The sequence below is a fragment of the Staurois parvus genome, unplaced genomic scaffold (genome assembly GCF_062004578.1).
Source record: "Staurois parvus isolate SC_StPar_1 unplaced genomic scaffold, SC_StPar_1.0 ptg000558l, whole genome shotgun sequence".
NCBI classification, from domain to species: domain Eukaryota; kingdom Metazoa; phylum Chordata; class Amphibia; order Anura; family Ranidae; genus Staurois; species Staurois parvus.
The window spans coordinates 159,901-183,338 of record NW_028318354.1 but is presented as its reverse complement, the minus strand read 5'-3'; the positions used below and the strand labels follow the sequence as shown (position 1 = coordinate 183,338).

At 45.3% G+C, this 23,438-nt stretch overlaps 1 protein-coding gene across 1 annotated transcript in view; it reads right to left on the bottom strand.

Annotated features, from left to right (window-relative positions):
* Nucleotides 1–20,455, bottom strand: part of PLOD1 (procollagen-lysine,2-oxoglutarate 5-dioxygenase 1) — a 70,631-nt gene extending 50,176 nt beyond the window's left edge. Inside the window, exon 1 of the mRNA XM_089691250.1 lies at nt 20,327–20,455. Within this exon, the coding sequence (XP_089547376.1) occupies nt 20,327–20,399 (73 nt within the window). The 5' untranslated portion in view covers nt 20,400–20,455. The remainder of the gene's footprint in view (nt 1–20,326) is intronic.
* Between the last annotated feature and the right edge of the window lie 2,983 nt (nt 20,456–23,438).

Genomic DNA, 23,438 nt, shown 5'->3' with positions numbered 1-23,438 from the left:
TAAATGAGTACACCCCTTTTGAAAAGTAAGATTTTAGTCTATATCACAATGAACACAAGAACAATTTCCAAAATTTTGACAAAACTGAGTTTTATAGAACAATTGTTTAGCTCATTACATGAAAGTAAGGTTAATAATATAACGTCTTCACAACAAAATCTTCAGTTTTACCCAAATTATGTGATGCAAAAATGAATACACCCCACAAAAACCACTCCTAGTATTTTGTATGACCTCCATGATTTGTAAGGACAGCACCAAGTCTTCTAGGCATGGAATTCAAAAGTTGGTGACATATTGCAACATCTATATTTTTCCATTCTTCAGGAACGTCTTTTAGAGCCGGGATGTTGGGTGGAGAGTTGAGTGATGCTCAGCTTGTCTCTTCAGAATTCCCCATAGGTGTTTGATTGGGTTAAGTTCAGGAGACATACTTGGTCACAAATCACATTCACCCTGTTCTTCTTCAGAAAGGCAACAGTGGCCCTAGATGTGTGTTTTGGATCATTGTCATGCTGGAAAAGTACACGACGACCAAGGGTGCGGAGTGATGGTAGCATCTTTTCTTGCAGTATAGAGCAGTACATCTGTGAATTCATGATACCATCAATAAAATGCAGCTCCCCGACACCAGCAGCACTCATGCAGCCCCACAGAAGGACACTGCCACCACCATGTTTTGCTGTAGGCACCATGCATTTGTCTTTGTACTCCTCACCTTTGCAATGCCATACAGTTTTGAAGACATGAGTTCCAGAAACATTTATCTTGGTCTCATTACTGCAGAGTATAGAGTCCCAGTGGGCATCTTCTTTTTCAGCATGGGTGCTGGCAAATTCTAGGAGAGCTTTCTTGTGCATGGGCTTTAGGAGCGGCTTCCTTCATGGACGACACCCATGCATGTCATTCCTCTGCAGTGTACGCTGTATGGTGTCATGGGAAACAATCACCCCAGTTTGGCTTTCTACTTTTTAAACTAACTGCAGTGAACTTGCATGGCAGTTTTCTTCAACCCTTCTCAGCAGAAGACACTCCTGTCGACGTGTTAACTTCCGTGGACAGCCTGGATGTCTCTGTGAGATGGTTGCAGTTTCATCTTTGTTATATTTTTGCATCAATTTTGCTACAGTATTCTGACTTATAAGTAAAGCTTTGCTGATCTTCTTGTAGCCTTCACCTTTCTTGTGTACTGAAATTATTTTCTTTCTCGGGTCTTGTGACATTTCTCTTTTGTGTGGTGCCATTGCTGACAGCATGAAATGGGAGGGGCCTTCTTTGTTAAGCAACGCCCTTTTATAACTAACTGTCTGTTGGACACCTGTTTATTGAATAATTAGACTAACCTGGATTTGAATACTTGTTAACCGCTTCCGCACCGCCCTATAGCACAAATACCAGGGTGGCACGGGTGTGCAAAATTGTGATTTTGCAGTTCCGGGTAGGGAGCGTGCGCGCCGCCATTCGTGGCATCAATCACCGGGTCCCGGCTGGTGATTCCCTGCCTACACCCGGCGATCTTCAAGAACTACTGAATGTGTATAAACAACACAGATCTCTCCCCTGTCAGCTCCTGCACACTGCTTTGTAGAGCCATACAAAGCAGTGTGCTTACAGTGGAAAACACACACACAGCATACTGTGAAACAGCACACAGTTAACCCTTTGATCGCCCCAGATGTTAACCCCTTCCTTCCGAGTGCCATTAGTAGAGTCAGTGCTTTTTATTAGCACTGATCACTGTATTGGTGTCACTGGGGATGTCAGTGACAGTTAGTCAGTTCCCCCCAGTGTCAGAATGCCCACTGCAGTCCAGCTATAAGCCACTGATCGCCGCCATTAGTGGAAAAAAAAAGTTAAATTCCAGTAAATATACCGCCATTTGTAAATGCTATAGCTTTCATGTAAACCAATTAATTTACACGTATTGGGATTTTTCTTTTTAGCAAAGGCATGGAGCAGAATACATTTTGGCATAAATTTATGACAAAATGTGATTTTTTTTATTTTTTTACTGGATATGTTTAATAGCAAAAAAATATTGTTTTTTTCCCAAAATATGTCGGTCTTTCATAGCGCAAAAAAATAAAAAACACACAGGTGATCAAATACCACCGAAAGAAAGTTCTATTTGTGGGGAAAAAAGGATTTTTCATTTGAGTGCAGCGTTGCATGACCGCGCAATTGTCAAAGTAACGCAGCGCCGTATCGCAAAATATGGCCTGGTCAGGAAGGGGGGGGGGGGTAAATCCTCTGGACGGCAAGTGATAATTAGACTCACCTGCAGTTGAATTCTTGTTACTTGGGATTTTGTTGTCTAAAATTTAGCTTTGCTCCTAAACCCGGCCATACATGGGTTGAATTCCAAAAGAATTGTTTTTGGAATTTTCGTTCGAATTTCGCACCATTAGTGGGTAACAGAAACAGACCATGGTGGCCATTGAATTTGAGTGATCGGGGACATTGGAAATTTTTGAAAAACTAACAAATTTTGAATCAATGATGGGAGAATTGTGCGAGAAATATAAACAAAAAAGAAACGAGCGTGAGATGTGACCTGGAAAGAAAAGAAAATTCCCGGCCACGAAAATTCTTTTCTGTAGCAACATGGGGTGAAATTGAAGGCTTGGTTGGTTGAATTTCAAAATCAATGGTGGCGCCATCGGGTTACAAAACACACGAAAGTTCAGATTCTCTAAAGAAAATTTGTTTGGAATCCAACCAATGGTCTGCATAAGACTTTCATTGGCCTGTATTCATTTTTGCAACATGGTCTTGAATGAACTTGTTAGGAAAAATACTTTTTAGGTCCCATGTACACGGGACACTTCTGAACGATGCAAAGTGACTGCTGGAAAACGTAGGTTAAAAAACGTCTGTTGAGCCGCGTTTGCATAACGCATTTATGCGCGTTTGCGTTTAGAAGCTAAAGAGAAGCACAGGAGAACCTCCCAAATGCCCAGAATGCACTGAAAAGTGGTAAATTAGTAACTATTTCAGACTGTTTCAGAGAAATATAGAGAGTAGAAGCAGAGACAGCAGTATGTCTTCAGATTAGCTTAGGTGTGAGTTGCTCATTAACATTTCTTTTGTTTTCAAGGCTGGGAAAGGTGTCTGGTGGAGGGAGTCATTAAGGCCGGGGGTCTTCATGAGGAATTTGAGCTGTGAATGGTCATTAACATATCTTTTGTTTCCAAGGTCTGAGGTGTGAATTGGTCATTACAATGTGTGACAAGCTTGGTAGGAACATCCTGTGTTCAGTGTTTTGTCCATTTGAGTAGCTTGAAAATGCTTTGCATGCATTTTTCAGGAAGAAAAAAGGCTCTGTAAAGCATCGGGAACTGGAAGAGTTAAAAAAAAATTTCAAATGCAAATGCTTATAAACATGATTTGCCGCGTTTAGCGTTTGAAACGCTGATAAAATCAACTGCTAAACGCAAGTTTTTTGCATTAAAAAAAACGACTGTAAACTCAAATGCCTGTAAACAAGGATTTGTACATAGACACATAGGAAGACATTAGGGAGAGTTCAGGGGCTGCTGAAAAAAATGCAGAACAGTTCCTGAATGTCAGTTTAGCAGCTTCAGTGTACATGAGCCCTTAGTGTGTGCAAATGAACAAATCTTGTTTGCCATCAATGGCCGGCATTTGTGGGAGTATTTTGCAGTATAGTGTCCCATAGAAAATGTGGAATCTGAAAGGAAAGTAACACCCCGGTCACATCAAGCCCGACTTTGAAATCGTGTGACTTACAATGAAAACGCTATAAAACGCAAAAAAAAAAAACACTAAAACACGGAAAACCGTTAATGCAAAAATGCTTAAAAAAAGCTGAAAAACTCACGTTTTCAACGTGACTTTACACAGCTATCAATACCAGCGTTATCAAAACGCCCCGTGTGCCTAATAGCGTTTAGGAGCATTTCGCTTTTTTACTGCTGGAAAAACACTTTAAAAAAAAAACTCTAGACACTGAAGCTCAAAAATTGCTACTGGCCTAAAGTAGTGTGCATGGACACAAGGGACTCACAGGGGAACACTATTTAGCTTCGAGCAGCTTCAAAAAATGCTAGTGTGCATGGAGCCTAATGTTTTTTGGAGTGTTTTTCAAACAGAAAAAAAATGCTAAACACTTCTAAACGCTACTAAAAGCGCCACTAACAGGTTTTTATTCTAGCTTCTTTCTACATGTACTGTAAAAATGCTAATAAAATGCGAATGCTCCTAAAAACGCTATTACCAGTGTTTTTATCCCAAAAAAAAAAAAACAGCTAGTGTTCATGGAGCCTAAAAAAATGCTTCTGTTGTTTTAGCTCTCCAGTGTCCGCCCATAAATAAAATATCATTTTTGGGTGGAAAAGGGAAACTATAATAATTTATACACAAAATATGTACCTGGCTTCTTCACTCTGCAGGAAAGCTTTTTTTTTTTTTATTATCCAAACCAAAATTGTCATTCTTTTGCTAGAAACAATGACATTGCTGCCTCCCTGGTGTCTTAGTGATGTCGCCAGTTCCTGTAAATTGATTGGCTGTTATGCAGGCCATACATGGTTCGAATTCCAAACGATTTTTCGTCCGATACGTCGTTCGCTCGGTAATCCGATGGTGCCATCATTGATTTTGAAAATCAACCGACCAAGTCATAAAGTTCACCCCATATAACATGCAAAACTTCTGTTTCTTCCAGGTCACTGCTCATGCGCATATTATTTTCGGGAAAACAATCGTACGATTTGACCATCATTGAGTCGAAAATCGGTAACTATGTAGTACAAGGGTCTGCCTGATTGGATACAATTTAAAATGTTGTTTAGGTTTGACCTCATACTATATAGTTTTTGGTAAATCTAAAGCAAAATTCTCAAGAAAATTGTATAATGTATGGCCAGGCTAAAGCAGGCCATAAATGGGTCGAATTACGAAGGATATTTCGATTGAAAATCGAAAACATCGTTCGTTCTGTAATCCAATGGTGCCACCACTGATTTAAAAAATTGGTTGTTTTTCACGAATTTTCCAACATGCCCGATCACCGAAAAGAAGAGGAACCATAAAAATCAGCAGGTGCCATTGACCCACTAACAGAGTGAAAATCGTCCGATTATTCTTAGGTCTGATTTTCGGACGAAAAATCGGTCGATTTTCGACCCATGTATGACCGGCCTTAGCCTGGCTGGCATTCAGTGAATGTACAGTACATGACAGGTTCACTTTATGGCTTGGTATGTAGACCTTTGCAGGATAAATAAGGGAGGTTACAGGTTGCCTGTGAAATACATGCAGTGTGTAAATCCTGGGCTGTGATTGGCTTGCAGGACGTGCCATGGGGTTCTCATAGATTGCTGAGCGAGGGGAATAAAGGGCCCCATTCATCCCCAGTCAATGGAAGGAACACCGTACAATAATAGTCCTTGTGATGAAGGGGTTTCCTGCCCCCGTGAGCTGTAATTGTAGACTTTACATAGTGCAGCTCAGACATAAAGGGTGTTCTTGTCTCCTCCTGGTGCCCCTTTATTCATCGGGAGACAGGTAGCCCATGAGAGTTCCAACATAGAAATGCTCTCTATTTGTCAAACATCCAGAGTAAGGCAATAAGCTAGGTGGAAAAAAAAGAAAAGAGCATCAGGTTCAACCTGTTAGCACTTCTGCCTTGCAGCGCTGGGGACCTTGGATCACGTCCCGGCACTATCTTAACCCAGGCTCACACCTAAGTGTTTTCTGCAGCGGTTTGCAGAAACACACAGAAGTCCTTTTAACATGATTTCCTATGGGACACGTTCACATCTCCACGTTTTCACCCGGTGCATTTTTTGGAAAGGGTCAGGGACAGGGTGGATTTGATTTAAATCAAACTGATTTAAATCACGATTTAAATCACTAGTCAGTAAGGCTTGATTTAAATCCTAGTTTTCTACATAAAGACTCATTCTTGCCGGTATAACTTTAATATGCAAGTAGATGAAGATTTTTAGAATAACTTTTCATATTAGTTTTTTAATCCCCAGTTTAATAGGTTAACCGAATGCCGCCCAGCCACTGTACATATACGGAGGCAGGGCGGCACTCACAGGCAAAACCACGTTTTAAGACGTGTGTTTTGTAAACAAATAGGGGGCGCTCACGAGGCGCGCCGCCGCCCTATTTGTCCTGCGGTTCTCTGCCACAGATGTCAGTCGCCGGGTCACAGCTGCTCCTTAGCGGCTATGTCCCGGCGATCGGCGGCAAACAGTGACAGAGAGCACAGCTGCAGTAGCTGTGCTGTCTGTCACTTCCCTGACAGCTCGAGGATGAGCTGATCCAGAAAGAACAGTTTTTCTTTCTCGATCAGCCATGTCCCGCCCAGCACACACCCCCGCCCCCTAGTAAAACACTCCCCTCACTCCTATAACTCTTCCCTGCTAAATAAAGTTAACCCCTTCCTCCCCATTGCCATTAGTACAGTGTCAGTTTTTTTTTTTTTGCACTGATCACTGTATTAGTGTTTTTGGGGATGTCAGTGACCCCAAGTCAGTACCCCCCAATGTCAAAATGTCCGCCACAGTCTCGCCATAAGTCGCTGCCATAAGTCCCTGATTGCCGCCATAATTCTCTGATCGCCGCCATTATTAGTATAAAAAAAAACCTAAAAATCCCAGTATCTTTCCCGCCATTTGTAAACGCTATAACTTTTACGTAAACCAATTAATTTACACGTATTGAGGGTTTTTTTAGCAAAGACATGTCGCAGAATGCATTTTGGCAGAAGATTATGACTAAATTTGATTTTTGCATTTTTTTTTTTACTGGACATGCTTTATAGTAAAAAGTCCAAAATATTGTTTTTTTTTTCCTCAAAATTGTCAGCCTTTTTTTTTATAGCGCAAAAAATAAAAACCGCACAGGCGATCAAATACCACCGAAAGAAAGCTCAATTTGTGGGGAAAAAAAAAGGATGTAAATTTAATTTATGTACCATATTGCATGACCGCGCAATTGTCTGTTAAACTAGTGCAGTGCTGTATAGCAGAAAAATGGCGTAAATTGCAGTATTTATACCATAGTTTGTAGACGCTATAACTTTCACACAAAGCAATCAATATACACTTATTGGGATTTTTTTTACCAAAAACATGGAGCAGAATACATTTTGGCCTAAATTTATAACCAACTTTGAGTTTACTATATATTTTTTATAGCTGAAAATAAAAAATATTGTTTTTCTTCCAAATTTTTGGCCTTTTTTTGTTTATAGCGTGAAAAATAAAAAGCGCACAGGTGATCAAATACCACCGAAAGAAAGCTCTATTTGTGTGAAAAAAAGGATGTAAATTTCGTTTGGGTGTAGCATTGCATGACCGCGCAATTATCAGTTGAATTAGTGCAGCGCCGAGTAGCAAAAAGAGGCCTGGTCATTAAGGGGGGGTCAATCCTCAGGAGCCCAAGTGGTTAATCATTCATATTTGGACAACTTTTCTGTTGTACTTAGGAAGGAGAAAAATAATCATTACCTTAATATTAACAATTTAAATAGATTTATCCATCTGAAACAATAACATTCCAGCATATGTTATTTGTTTAAACAGACATCCATGTTTGTTAACTAATTTGGCTAAACAAAATATATATATTTTAAGAAACTTAGACTGTCAGCCCCTTCCTCCTCACACTTAGTTTCACTTTCTTCTTGTGCAGATCTATTCCACTCCAAACAATCAGAAAAATATTGTTTCTATTCTATTCACTGAACTTCTTGAAACTTATCACTGAAGGGGTTGATTCTGTATTCATAGGTTTGTAGAAGTTAGGATGAAGGTCTTTTTCTTAACTCTGTTCATGTTATAACATTTTTGCTGTGAAGAAGAGGCATGTGATCTCCGCTGAGTCAAATTCAGTTTTGAAAACTGCAAAAGTAAACCAACATCTGTGATAATATCTTGTAGGCAGAGAAACTGCCCAATAATCTTACAAAAACCTCTGGAAGAGCATGACATTGTGAATGGATTCATGGAATTTATTTACCAAACAAATTAAACATATACAGCCTTATTCTACATAATTAAAAAACGAATCTTTATTTCATGAGGGAATAACCTTTGGATGGTAATATATTTTCCTCAAAAAGCATTTTTTTAAAAAAAAAATCCTTTTTAAATCAAACAAATCTGATTTAAATAAAAAAAATCTGATTTTTTTTGATTTTTTAAAAAAAATCATTGATTTTTATCCACCCTGATCAGGTTCAACCTGTTAGCACTTCTGCGTTGCAGCGCTGGGGACCTTGGATCACGTCCCGGCACTATCTTAACCCAAGCTTACACCTAAGTGTTTTCTGCGGCGTTTTGAAGAAACACACAGAAGTCCTTTTAACATGATTTCCTATGGGACACGTTCACATCTCCACGTTTTTTGGAAAGGGTCAGGGACTTTTTTTTTAACGCAAAATATTGCATTTTTGGTTCTATAGACTTCAATGGGAACCCTGCAGAAAAAAATGTATTGCGTTTTTTCTGCGTTTTGTGCGTTTAAAATTTGCCTAACAAGAAAAATGAAAAGAAAAAACCCCTGCAAAATGCATCAAAAATGCGGCTAAAATGCAAGTACAAAAACGCAATGCAGAAATGCATCAAATTTAACCAACGTTTTCTGCACCACATCAGAATTGCACCCCGTTCTTGCAAACCGCTGCGGCTGTGTATGTTAAGTTAACAACACCCCGAAATCGGTCCGCAAAACGCGGTGCCATGTGCAGAATTGGATCACATAAGTGTGAATACCCATGCGATCCGATTCTAGTGCGGACCAAAAAAGGGTCCTGCACCTTTCTGGTGTGGTGCGATTAGAGCCGTACAAGATGTATGGCTCCAATTGCACCGCACAGAATTCGCATGTGATTTGAACAGGAATGCAGTGCGGTTCCTGTGCGAATCACATGTGATGCACCACATATATGTAAACCTGGGCGCATAGTATGTGAGCAAGATCTCATTCACACGGGGCAATTTAATCCATGCCCCATGCAGGGCCAAATTTGCTCCAGAGCTTAGTAAATGAGGGGAAGACCTGCAAACTTCCATCACCCAATCATGTGCAAGGAAAAATGCTGTTTTGTTTTTTTTTCTATTTTCCTTGCATGTGATTGGGTATTGTGTGTAAATTGAAGCTTCCCTTTATTTACTAAGCTCTGGAGCAAATTCCCTTGTAGAGGGCAACTGCACTTGCAAAGTGCTCAGTCTATTTGCCTTCAGTAAATCAACCCCACTGCTTCTGTCTCCTAAATACCTGTAGTTGTTTTTTTTTATCCAAGGGGGATTTTTAATTGGAAAACCATTGACTTCAAATGTGTGTGTCTGGCAAGTGACACCAACTTCCAAATGTGACATGCTGAGTTAAATTTACTTTCCTCTTTCCTCCAATCAGCCGTTAGAACTCTCCTCACTGAGCTCTGCAGAGTGTAATTTCAGCTCTCCACCCCCTGCTCTCTGACAGCTCAGACAATCTGTTTAAAGCGTCAACCTGAAAAAAAAAATAAAAGTCAGCAGCTGCAAAACTGTAGCTGCTGACTTAAAATACAGCCACTGACCCTGTCCCTCGGTCCAGCGGTGTCCTCACCACGACTGGTTTCACCGGCTGTATTCTCTCCCTTGCACCGGAATCTTCAGTGTGGGCACCTGGCTGTGATAGCTTGCAGCTTCACAGCCGGGTGCCCACTGTGCATGAGCGAGAAGCGCTGCGCTTTGTGAATGGCCCTGTAGTCCTCTGGGACCTGTCACGTGTTCCAGAAGACTACAGAGACGGAGGGAGATAACAACTTCCGCTTCCGATCGCCTAGGGTACTTGTCAAATTTGGGTACCCACTCCCTAAAGGTGCCAATCCTTAATGGGGAGTGGGGAACAAAGGCTTAAAGCGTAACTTCCCCTTTTGGGTGGAGCTCTGATTTAAATTCTGCACTTTGAAGGACTGTAGAGAAAATAATTTTGCAGATAAACAGGTACAACTTCTGTAGGAGGATTTGCTTCATCTCCGTGTATCACCTGACACCAGTCACTTCACTAACTATATGGAAAGGTTTACAATCCCTTTAAAGCTGAACTCCATTAGAAAAAATTGCTGGATACAATAGGAAAGGCTGCCTATGACTTCAACAGGGCATTACCCCCACTTTGTGTCCCAGCACAGATTTCTCTGATTGGATGAGGAGAGGCATGAAAGTGACATCACTATCTCAACCTCATCCAATCAGGGTGCAAATGCAAAAAATGCAAAGTGTTCTCCGAATGGCAGCCGTGTCGAGCGAGTGACCTCCTGTGTTCACGGGGCAGCAGCACAGCACAGGACCTGGAAGCTAGCAGCAATCAGTGTAGTAGCAGCTTCCATGGGGATCCCACAGGTATGACACACACTGAACACACTTACATTGGTCCAAGCTGAAACAATGTAACTTTGTAACAAATGTCCATACCTGGAGACCTCTAGCCCTGGGTTCACACCTAAGCGTTTTCTGCAGCGTTTTGCAGGAACGCAGTACAGTCCATTTAACATGATTTCCTATGGGACAGGTTCACATCTCTGCGCTTTCACCTGCTGCGTTTTTGGAAAGGGTCAGGGACTTTTCTTGAAAGCAAAACATTGCATTTTTGGTTCTAAAGACTTCAATGGGAATGCTGCAGAAAAGCATGTATTGCGTTTTTGCCGTGTTTTGTGTTTAAAATCTGCCTAGTAACAAGAAACATTTTGAAAAATGGAAAAAAAACGAAAAACACATCAAAAACGCAATGCAGAATTGCAACCTGCATAGGTGTGAACCTAGACTAATGCAGGCCATAGGCGGGTTGAAAATCGGCCGATTTTTTGACCGAAAAAAAAACGGCCGATTTTCGCACCGTTAATGGGTTAATTGGTTGGCCGTTTTTCGGGGATTTGGCACATTTTTTTTAATCGGTAAAGTTGGAAAATTTGCGGCCGATTTTGACGATCAGCTGATTTTCCCGGCAATGATGGGCAAATCGGCTGATCGTTTACCGATAAAAAATCTGCGCATGAGCCGTGACCTGCAACAAGAAGAAAAAGAAGAAGAATTCCAGTCCGCTATTATATTTTATATGAAAAGTCTTGCGGTTGCAGCAATTTATCTATTTGTATCCGAATAAAGCCATCTGTATCCGAAATGGATACAAATGGGATACATTGTTGCAACCGCAAGATTTTTCATGTAAAATATAATAGTGGAGCTCTCTGCAAGGAACAGAAGGAAAAACGCCGGCCATAGACGGGACGAAAATCGGCCGATTTTTTTACCGTTGGTGGTAACGTCGGCCGATTGAACGACCGATTTCTGTTTTTGTTTTTTTTTTAAAAATGGACGATTTTCGACCCATCTATGGCCTGCATTAGTCTCAGTTCACGCTACTACAACCTGAAAGTCACACGACTAAGGCCACTTTCACACTGATCTGCTGCAAAAAAGCATGGGCATTTTTACCGCACTTTTGTCGCACCGAGCGTTTTTATAGGACACGTGACTTAACCATTTGCCGCCCGGCCTATAGCCGTTTGGCGGCCGCAAAAATGCTTTAGCTTTCCGGGGTGTACACCATTTGGCGTCCTCCCGCACATGCGCAGTTCGCGCGGTTGCAGAGCCACGCAGCGGCGCGATCTGTCACCGGCCGTGTACCTCGGACATGGCCGATGACAGATCTGAGTACCAGCCCCCGTTGCCGGTACCATGTGACCTGCTGTGACCAATCACAGCAGGTCACATGACAGTTGTATACAATGGATGGCTTCATTCATGCCATCCATTGTATACTAGTGCCTAGCTGTGAATGGTCACAGCAGGTCACATGCACATGTCATGTGATTAGCTGTGGCCAAATCACAGCTAAGCACAAAAAAATTGTGTAAAAAAAAAAAAAAAAATACTGATCACTTCCCCAAAGTAGTACAATGTTACTATGGTAACATTGTACTACTTTGGTCATAGTAAAATATAAAAAAAAAAAAAAGTAATAAAAAATTAAAAAAAAAATTATATATATATATATATATATATATATATATATATATAAATTTTTTTTTTTTTTTTTTTTTTCCCATACTGTCACCAGTCAGTGTCCCTGTTCACCGCCATGCCAGTTATATGATGACGCTGTACTGCACTGGTGACAGTATGTAAAAAGAAAAAATAGTGAAAATAATTTTTTTCATTTTTTCATTTTCCAAAAAATTATGACAAAAAAAATACAACTTCAAAAAACTCGCCATGCCTCTTATGAAGTACGTCGGACTGTCTACTTTGCAAAAAGGGGTCATTTGGGGGATATCTGTGCTGTTCTGACATTCTTGGACCTCAAGAGATTAGATTGGCTGTCAGTACTTCAGGATTGATCAATATTCAGATCTATACCATAGTTTGTGAACTCTATAACTTTCCTACAAACTAAAAAATACATCCTAATTTGGGTTATTTTCACCAAAGACATGTAGTAGAATACATCTCGGCCTAAATTTATGAAGAACAATTATTTATTTATAAACTTTTATAACAGAAACAAAGAAAAACGTGTTTTTTTTTCAACATTTTTGGTCTTTTTTTGTTAATTTAGCAAAAAATAAAAACCCCAGCGGTGATTAAATACCACCAAAAGAAAGCTCTAGTTGTGTGAAGAAAATGATAAAATTTTAGTTTGGGTACAGTGTTGTATGACCGCGCAATTGTCATTCACAGTGTGAGAGCGCTGAAGCCTGAAAAATGGCCTGGGCAGGAAGGGGGAAAATTGCCCGGTATTGAATTGGTTAAAACTGCACCAGAAACGCTTCCCAGAGGCGTTTTTGGGGGCCTTTTTTTTAACCCCAAAGATGCTGCAAGCAGGAGTTTTTACACCGCACCGCAAGTGCAAAGCTTCAGTGTGAAAACACACATAAATATACATTCACATACACAGGGAGGCGTTTTTCTTGAGCTTTTTAGATGCTTTTTTAAAAGCAAAAACGCTTGAAAAACTCCTCAGTGAGAAAGTAGCCTTCCAATGCGGCTTTGCCAGGCAACTTGGGCACTACTTTGAAGCAACTTTCAGGGAATGGCTGGGTAATCTTCCTGTAATGTCAGATCCAAATCACACCCATATAGATGAGGATCCGACTTGGAGGCGACTTCTATTAAAGTCTATGGGCACAAGCCGGATAGAAGTCGCCTTGAATTAATACAGGAACCTTTTCTGAAGTGGGAGCGACCTCAGTTGTGCTGATTAAGACAGTTTTCATTGACTAACATGGGATTTCACAAGTCATGCGACTTCACATGGGATTTCACACGTCATGCGACTTCACATGGGATTTCACACGTCATGCGACTTCACATGGGATTTCACACGTCATGCGACTTCACATGGGATTTCACACGTCATGCGACTTCACATGGGATTTCACACGTCATGCGACTTCACATGGGATTTCACACGTCATGCGACTACACATGGGATTTCACACATCATGCGACTACACAGGGGATTTCACACATCATGCGACTACACAGGGGATTTCACACATTATGCGACTACACAGGGGATTTCACACATCATGCGACTACACAGGGGATTTCACACATCATGCGACTACACAGGGGATTTCACACATCATGCGACTACACAGGGGATTTCACACATCATGCGACTACACAGGGGATTTCACACATCATGCGACTACACAGGGGATTTCACACATCATGCGACTACACATTAGGATTTCACACATCATGTGACTACACATGGGATTTCACACATCATGCGACTACACATGGGATTTCACACATCATGCGACTACACAGGGGATTTCACACATTATGCGACTACACAGGGGATTTCGCACATCATGCGACTACACAGGGGATTTCACACATTATGCGACTACACAGGGGATTTCACACATCATGCGACTACACAGGGGATTTCACACATCATGCGACTACACAGGGGATTTCACACATCATGCGACTACACAGGGGATTTCACACATCATGCGACTACACAGGGGATTTCACACATCATGCGACTACACAGGGGATTTCACACATCATGCGACTACACAGGGGATTTCACACATCATGCGACTACACAGGGGATTTCACACGTCATGCGACTTCACATGTCATGCGACTACACAGGGTATTTCACACATCATGCGACTTCACATGGGATTTCACAAGTCGGATCCCAAGTTGCGGCAGTATGAATCAAGCCTAATTGGTCATCTCTAATAGATTGTATCTCTTACGCTGGCCATACACACTTCAATAAATGTTCCATTTTGTTTCCATCTCTCCTGATAGGAATAATCAATCTGTAGCAGACAAGCCATGAGATCGATAAGACACACATGGGGAAGTGGATTTCGATCGATAGTTTGAAGATACCATTGAAAGTTCTCATCTCCTTTTCCACCATGCAACCTTATAGTTCGTATTATTATACAGGATTTATGTGGCGCCAACAGTTTACGCTTTACAACATATGATCCAAGTATGCGGACGATCAATGCTATCTGATCAATCACATTTCATGACCTGATCGATCGACACTTGATCTAATCCTGGGGTCTCCAAACTTTCTATACAAAAGGCCAGTTTACTGTTCTTCAGACTTTAGGGAGGCCGGACTGTGACCAGCAGGAGTGGAAAATGCCCGACATCAGTGGAAGTAGAAAATGTCTCAGGCATGGTGGTCAATAGGATTAAAACAATTATATAGCGCCTATGGTCAGTAGGAGGAGAAATAGTGCCCCATCATTGGTGTCAGTGGGAGGAATGGTGCCCCATCATTGGTGTCAGTGGGGGGAATGGTGCCCCATCATTGGTGTCAGTGGGGGGAATGGTGCCCCATCATTGGTGTCAGTGGGGGGAATGGTGCCCCATCATTGGTGTCAGTGGGGGGAATGGTGCCCCATCATTGGTGTCAGTGGGGGGAATGGTGCCCCATCATTGGTGTCAGTGGGGGGAATGGTGCCCCAGCATTGGTGTCAGTGGGGGGAATGGTGCCCCAGCATTGGTGTCAGTGGGGGGAATGGTGCCCCAGCATTGGTGTCAGTGGGGGGAATGGTGCCCCAGCATTGGTGTCAGTGGGGGGAATGGTGCCCCAGCATTGGTGTCAGTGGGGGGAATGGTGCCCCAGCATTGGTGTCAGTGGGGGGAATGGTGCCCCAGCATTGGTGTCACTGGGGGGAATGGTGCCCCAGCATTGGTGTCAGTGGGGGGAATGGTGCCCCAGCATTGGTGTCACTGGGGGGAATGGTGCCCCAGCATTGGTGTCAGTGGGGGGAATGGTGCCCCAGCATTGGTGTCAGTGGGGGGAATGGTGCCCCAGCATTGGTGTCAGTGGGGGGAATGGTGCCCCAGCATTGGTGTCAGTGGGGGGAATGGTGCCCCAGCATTGGTGTCAGTGGGGGGAATGGTGCCCCAGCATTGGTGTCAGTGGGGGGAATGGTGCCCCAGCATTGGTGTCAGTGGGGGGAATGGTGCCCCAGCATTGGTGTCAGTGGGGGAATGGTGCCCCAGCATTGGTGTCAGTGGGGGGAATGGTGCCCCAGCATTGGTGTCAGTGGGGGGAATGGTGCCCCAGCATTGGTGTCAGTGGGGGGAATGGTGCCCCAGCATTGGTGTCAGTGGGGGGAATGGTGCCCCAGCATTGGTGTCAGTGGGGGGAATGGTGCCCCAGCATTGGTGTCAGTGGGGGGAATGGTGCCCCAGCATTGGTGTCAGTGGGGGGAATGGTGCCCCAGCATTGGTGTCAGTGGGGGGAATGGTGCCCCAGCATTGGTGTCAGTGGGGGGAATGGTGCCCCAGCATTGGTGTCAGTGGGGGGAATGGTGCCCCAGCATTGGTGTCAGTGGGGGGAATGGTGCCCCAGCATTGGTGTCAGTGGGGGGAATGGTGCCCCAGCATTGGTGTCAGTGGGGGGAATGGTGCCCCAGCATTGGTGTCAGTGGGGGGAATGGTGCCCCAGCATTGGTGTCAGTGGGGGGAATGGTGCCCCAGCATTGGTGTCAGTGGGGGGAATGGTGCCCCAGCATTGGTGTCAGTGGGGGGAATGGTGCCCCAGCATTGGTGTCAGTGGGGGGAATGGTGCCCCAGCATTGGTGTCAGTGGGGGGAATGGTGCCCCAGCATTGGTGTCAGTGGGGGGAATGGTGCCCCAGCATTGGTGTCAGTGGGGGGAATGGTGCCCCAGCATTGGTGTCAGTGGGGGGAATGGTGCCCCAGCATTGGTGTCAGTGGGGGGAATGGTGCCCCAGCATTGGTGTCAGTGGGGGGAATGGTGCCCCAGCATTGGTGTCAGTGGGGGGAATGGTGCCCCAGCATTGGTGTCAGTGGGGGGAATGGTGCCCCAGCATTGGTGTCAGTGGGGGGAATGGTGCCCCAGCATTGGTGTCACTGGGGGGAATGGTGCCCCAGCATTGGTGTCAGTGGGGGGAATGGTGCCCCAGCATTGGTGTCACTGGGGGGAATGGTGCCCCAGCATTGGTGTCACTGGGGGGAATGGTGCCCCAGCATTGGTGTCACTGGGGGGAATGGTGCCCCAGCATTGGTGTCAGTGGGGGGAATGGTGCCCCAGCATTGGTGTCAGTGGGGGGAATGGTGCCCCAGCATTGGTGTCACTGGGGGGAATGGTGCCCCAGCATTGGTGTCACTGGGGGGAATGGTGCCCCAGCATTGGTGTCACTGGGGGGAATGGTGCCCCAGCATTGGTGTCAGTGGGGGGAATGGTGCCCCAGCATTGGTGTCAGTGGGGGGAATGGTGCCCCAGCATTGGTGTCAGTGGGGGGAATGGTGCCCCAGCATTGGTGTCAGTGGGGGGAATGGTGCCCCAGCATTGGTGTCAGTGGGGGGAATGGTGCCCCAGCATTGGTGTCAGTGGGGGGAATGGTGCCCCAGCATTGGTGTCAGTGGGGGGAATGGTGCCCCAGCATTGGTGTCAGTGGGGGGAATGGTGCCCCAGCATTGGTGTCAGTGGGGGGAATGGTGCCCCAGCATTGGTGTCAGTGGGGGGAATGGTGCCCCAGCATTGGTGTCAGTGGGGGGAATGGTGCCCCAGCATTGGTGTCAGTGGGGGGAATGGTGCCCCAGCATTGGTGTCAGTGGGGGGAATGGTGCCCCAGCATTGGTGTCAGTGGGGGGAATGGTGCCCCAGCATTGGTGTCAGTGGGGGGAATGGTGCCCCAGCATTGGTGTCAGTGGGGGGAATGGTGCCCCAGCATTGGTGTCAGTGGGGGGAATGGTGCCCCAGCATTGGTGTCAGTGGGGGGAATGGTGCCCCAGCATTGGTGTCAGTGGGGGGAATGGTGCCCCAGCATTGGTGTCAGTGGGGGGAATGGTGCCCCAGCATTGGTGTCAGTGGGGGGAATGGTGCCCCAGCATTGGTGTCAGTGGGGGGAATGGTGCCCCAGCATTGGTGTCAGTGGGGGGAATGGTGCCCCAGCATTGGTGTCAGTGGGGGGAATGGTGCCCCAGCATTGGTGTCAGTGGGGGGAATGGTGCCCCAGCATTGGTGTCAGTGGGGGGAATGGTGCCCCAGCATTGGTGTCAGTGGGGGAATGGTGCCCCAGCATTGGTGTCAGTGGGGGGAATGGTGCCCCAGCATTGGTGTCAGTGGGGGGAATGGTGCCCCAGCATTGGTGTCAGTGGGGGGAATGGTGCCCCAGCATTGGTGTCAGTGGGGGGAATGGTGCCCCAGCATTGGTGTCAGTGGGGGGAATGGTGCCCCAGCATTGGTGTCAGTGGGGGGAATGGTGCCCCAGCATTGGTGTCAGTGGGGGGAATGGTGCCCCAGCATTGGTGTCAGTGGGGGGAATGGTGCCCCAGCATTGGTGTCAGTGGGGGGAATGGTGCCCCAGCATTGGTGTCAGTGGGGGGAATGGTGCCCCAGCATTGGTGTCAGTGGGGGGAATGGTGCCCCAGCATTGGTGTCAGTGGGGGGAATGGTGCCCCAGCATTGGTGTCAGTGGGGGGAATGGTGCCCCAGCATTGGTGTCAGTGGGGGGAATGGTGCCCCAGCATTGGTGTCAGTGGGGGGAATGGTGCCCCAGCATTGGTGTCAGTGGGGGGAATGGTGCCCCAGCATTGGTGTCAGTGGGGGGAATGGTGCCCCAGCATTGGTGTCAGTGGGGGGAATGGTGCCCCAGCATTGGTGTCAGTGGGGGGAATGGTGCCCCAGCATTGGTGTCAGTGGGGGGAATGGTGCCCCAGCATTGGTGTCAGTGGGGGGAATGGTGCCCCAGCATTGGTGTCAATGGGGGGAATGGTGCCCCAGCATTGGTGTCAGTCGGGGAAATGGTGCCCCTGCATTGGTGTCAGTGGGGGGAATGGTGCCCCATCATTGGTGTCAGAGGGAGGAATAGTGCCTCATCATTGGTGTCAGTGGGAGGAATGGTGCCCCATCATTGGTGTCAGTGGGAGGAATGGTGTCCCATCATTGGTGTCAGTGGGAGGAATGGTGTCCCATCATTGGTGTCAGTGGGAGGAATGGTGTCAGTGGGAGGAATAGTACGCCATCATTGGTGTCAGTGAGAGGAATAGTACGCCATCATTGGTGTCAGTGAGAGGAATAGTACGCCATCATTGGTGTCAGTGAGAGGAATAGTGCCCGAGCATTGGTGTCAGTGAGAGGAATAGTGCCCGAGCATTGGTGTCAGTGAGAGGAATAGTGCCCGAGCATTGGTGTCAGTGAGAGGAAGAGTGCCCGAGCATTGGTGTCAGTGAGAGGAAGAGTGCCCGAGCATTGGTGTCAGTGAGAGGAAGAGTGCCCGAGCATTGGTGTCAGTGAGAGGAAGAGTGCCCGAGCATTGGTGTCAGTGGGAGGAATAGTGTCCCATTGTTGGTGTCAGTGGGAGGAATAGTGCCCGAGCATTGGTGTCAGTGAGAGGAACAGTACCGAATTGTTTATTACCCCTAAAGTTGGTAAGGTTACAAAATGACACCAGTCTATCCAGTTGAGAGAGAGTGTGTGTGTGTGCGCTTGTTTTAAAATCAGTGGCATGAATTATGCCCCATGGTTTGTGTCACTGGAAGGAATAAGTCTCCATCATTGGTGTCAGTGGAAGACTTGTGTCCCATCATTGTTGTTAGAGGGAGAAATAGTATCAGTAAGAGTAACAGTAGTACTCCAAGAGCCAGATAAAGGCAAGCACAGGGCCACATCCGGCCCGCAGGCCACAGTTTGGAGACCACTGATCTCATCCAATCTGAATTGACTGCAAGTTGATGGGAAGCAAAGTGATGGCTATCCATGGAACGCACATCAATCAGATAATAAAAGCGAAGCAGATCTGCAGACAATGCCATACATGTCGCATCGTTTGATGCCTTATATTAGGATGAATCGCTTGCTTACAATCGCTCGATCAATCACAGATCGATTTGTGCATGGCCACCATAAAATCTGCCAGAAGGCATCGGATAAACCGCTCGCCAGGTACAACCAATGGGCGCACAGAGGACTCAGAATGACTCCAAATGAATGGGCACCAATCTACCCAGACAAGAGCCCATCAGAGCTGGCAGACCACTGAGCAGAAATGCCTCCGATCACCTATAGGAAGGAAGAGATCATATACGCAGGGCTCATATACGCAGGGATCATATACGCAAGGCTCATATACGCAGGGATACGCAGAGATACGCAGGGATCATATACGCAGAGATACGCAGAGATACGCAGAGATCATATACGCAGGGCTCATATACGCAGGGATCATATACGCAGGGATCATATACGCAGGGCTCATATACGCAGAGATACGCAGGGATCATATACGCAGAGATACGCAGAGATACGCAGAGATCATATACGCAGGGATCATATGCGCAGGGATACGCAGAGATCATATACGCAGGGATCATATACGCAGGGATACGCAGGGATCATATACGCAGGGATCATATACGCAGGGATCATATACGCAGGGATCATATACGCAGGGATCATATACGCAGGGATCATATACGCAGGGATCATATACGCAGGGATCATATACGCAGGGATACGCAGGGATCATATATGCAGGGATACGCAGGGATCATATACGCAGGGATACGCAGAGATCATATACGCAGGGATACGCAGAGATCATATACGCAGAGATCATATACGCAGGGATCATATACGCAGGGATCATATACGCAGGGATCATACACGCAGGGAACATACACGCAGGGATCATACACGCAGGGATCATACACGCAGGGAACATACACGCAGGGATCATACACGCAGGGATCATCCAGGGTGCACAGGGGGGCTTACAAGGCTGAGCCCACAAAACTGCCCAGTGCTGAAGAAGAGACCCCCCCCCAATCACTCACCCTCTGGGCTGGAGCCAAGAGCCCCCCAGGACAGGATGGAGAGGACCCCCAGGAGCAGGAGCTGCACACTCATCTCTGACAACACTCACCGCCGGAATCCCACTCTCCCCAGAGCTCCCGGGGACTCTGCCACGCAATGACCACGCCCACTGCATGCCACTCACAGACAGCCCGGCCTCTGATTGGCTGAGGAAAGACCACGGTCTCCTCCTACATCCTGAGCAACATCTGACAACTCTTTCACTGCCAGAGTGCAGCCAGAGCTGGGACTGAGTATTCTACGTATGCATGTATGTAATTGTATGTATGTGTGTTATATAATGTATGTAGTGTATGTATTGTTTAACCACTTCAAGTCCGGACCAATTTTCAGCTTTCATCGCTGTCACACTTTGAATTTTTTTGAGACAGATAAAACTTTATTTTGATGGTATTTATTCACCACTGGGATTTTTATTTTTTTTGCTATATAAATGAAAAAGTCCCAAATTTTTGAAGAAAATGTGTTTTTCTTATAAAATTTTGCAAATAAATAATCTGGCCAAAATTTATTTGATTATCTTTTTAGTAAAAAAAAATAACCCAAATTAGTTTATAACCAAAAATTATAATTTTTCTAAATTTTTTTCATATAATTATTTATGTTTTTTAACATGCTGTCACCCTAGCAGTACCGTGTCATAGTGACACTGTATACTTGTGGGGGGTGATGAATATTTTTTTTTTTTAATACACTGATTGCTTTTACATCCATAAAGGCTGTAAAAACAATCATTTCTCCTTCTCTGGCTGCATTCTTGCAGCCATTAAGAAATACTGTGAGAGCTGTGATTAGTCACAGCTTGTCACATGGTACAAGCCTGTTGTGAATAGCCCTGTACCATGTGACCTCTGTGATCATTCACAGATTTCACTAGTAGTAGGTAATGATGTCAAAAGTGACATCTTGATCACTACTATTCATGTGATCACTGATTCACACAGAGGTCCTGTACAACGATCCGTGTTTCGCTGTGTCCAGAGGACACAACGGGCATTGGATCGCGGTGCTACATGCTCCCAGGGAGCGTGCACAAGCAGGTAGTGGGGAGGACGTTTATAAACAGCCACCCGCCCCTGCACTGCCACCATGTATATAAACGGCCAGATGGGAAGTGGTTAAGGCTGACCATACACTATACAATTTTCTGTCCAATTTCCTTTAGATTTACTTTTAACTATGTAGTGCAAGGGCCTGCCTGATCGGATACAATTTAAAATGTTGTTCAGGTGTGACCTCATACTATATAGTTTTTGGTAAATCTAAAGCAAAATTCTCAAGAAAATTGTATAATGTATGGCCAGGCTAAAGCAGGCCATACATGGGTTGAATTCCATACGATTTTTCGATCGAAAATCGAAAACAGCGTTCCTTCTATAATCCGATGGTGCCACCAATGATTTCGAAAATCGGTCGTTTTTCACGCATTTTCCAGCATGCCCGATAAACGAAATGGGGAGGAACCAAGAAAATCGGCCAGTGCCATTGCCTCAATAACAGAGCGAAATTAGGCCGATTCTTCTTAGGTCCTATTTTCGAACGAACAATCGTTCGAAAATTAACCCATGTATGGCCAGCCTACGTATGTATGCATGTATGTTATATATAAAAAAATAAAATAAAAATGAAAAATAAATAAAAATAAGTGTATAGTCCCAAGAAAAGTCCAAAGAATAATCCTTATCCACCAAACAATTCTTCAAACTCCTCAAAGTAACCACCACGTGAGAAAGGAGAATGGTGTTCCCCCTATCAGGTGCACACTCAGCAAGTGTTGACTCCCACTCTCATGGTTGGCAAAAATGGCTCAATAAATATCTCTTGGTGGGATGAAGTGCCAATATGCTTACTCTCCAGGGACGGACTGACCATTTGGAAACTCAGGCACTGCCCGAGGGCCCGGGGTCAGTAGGGGGCCCCATGAGATGCCCCTGGTACCTTTTTCATAGGCTTTTTTGAGTTTGGGCAAGGACACAGGGGCCCCATGATCCCCTATTGTCCGGGGGCCCCATGAGTTGTCAGTCCACCCCTGTTACTCTCCTTCACTTTCCATAATCGCCTATGCCCATGGTGGTCACCTTTCACCCACATATGCCCATTGGGAATTTTGACAAATCTAGTCTTGTGTCCAACTGTTCTTACAATACCTCCTTCCAGACCAATCACTCGTTTAATAATCTTCTGTTCTGGGTACTTGGAGACATGTATCTGATACTCATAGAAAAGTCAATTATTGCATATGGAGAAAGTCATAATATGTAAAAACAACAAGTATAGACATCACCGATCCAGCCAAATGGACCAAAAGGCGCATAGATGACCAAGGCTCATGGACAGCACAGGAGGATAAGAGGCACCCAAAGACCACTGGGGCCCAGAGAATGTCAATCCTGGGAAAAAAGTAGTCCAAATGGCAGGTCTTGCAAAAAGGATTGTCATAGCCAGTAAGAAAAGGCATATAAAACATAAACAGGGTATTTTAAACAATAATGGTTCATGTAGAACATCATGGACAAGTGGAGACAGTAATGGAAATGACCTTATAAAAGGTTAGGGCAATTGCTAAGGTAGGTAGTTTGAGGCTTACCAATACGTTGTGGGCTATAACAGCAAGGAGAACATTGCCTACCCTCTATACAGGGGAAAGCTGATGTTAAGGGAAGGGGCAGAGGTTAGAGGCCACAGGTAAGTATTGCAATGTCAATGGAGGATGGGCAGAGAATGGGGGGGAGGGAGAAGGTGGAAGAAGAAGAGGTAAAAATAGGACCAAGTAAAAGGAGAATGGGGAAGTGAGCAAAAGAGTGGACAGAAGCCATGCATCCTCTCCAGGGGAGCGTGAGGGGGGCCAAAGAGAGTGAACCTCACTGAAGAGCAGTGAATTCATTCAGATAGGCATCTGTGAAGACAAAATAAAGGTTGCCAAGCATCACGGAAGGTCTCTTCTTTATTGCGTGAAGTGGCTGTGAGGTCCTCCATGTCCCTAAATTCGTTTACCTAGGGAAACAAGAGAAAAAGAGTGTGTGGGGGGTGGGGGGGCTGTAGCTTGAAGTGGAATGCAAGCCTTTGCCACAT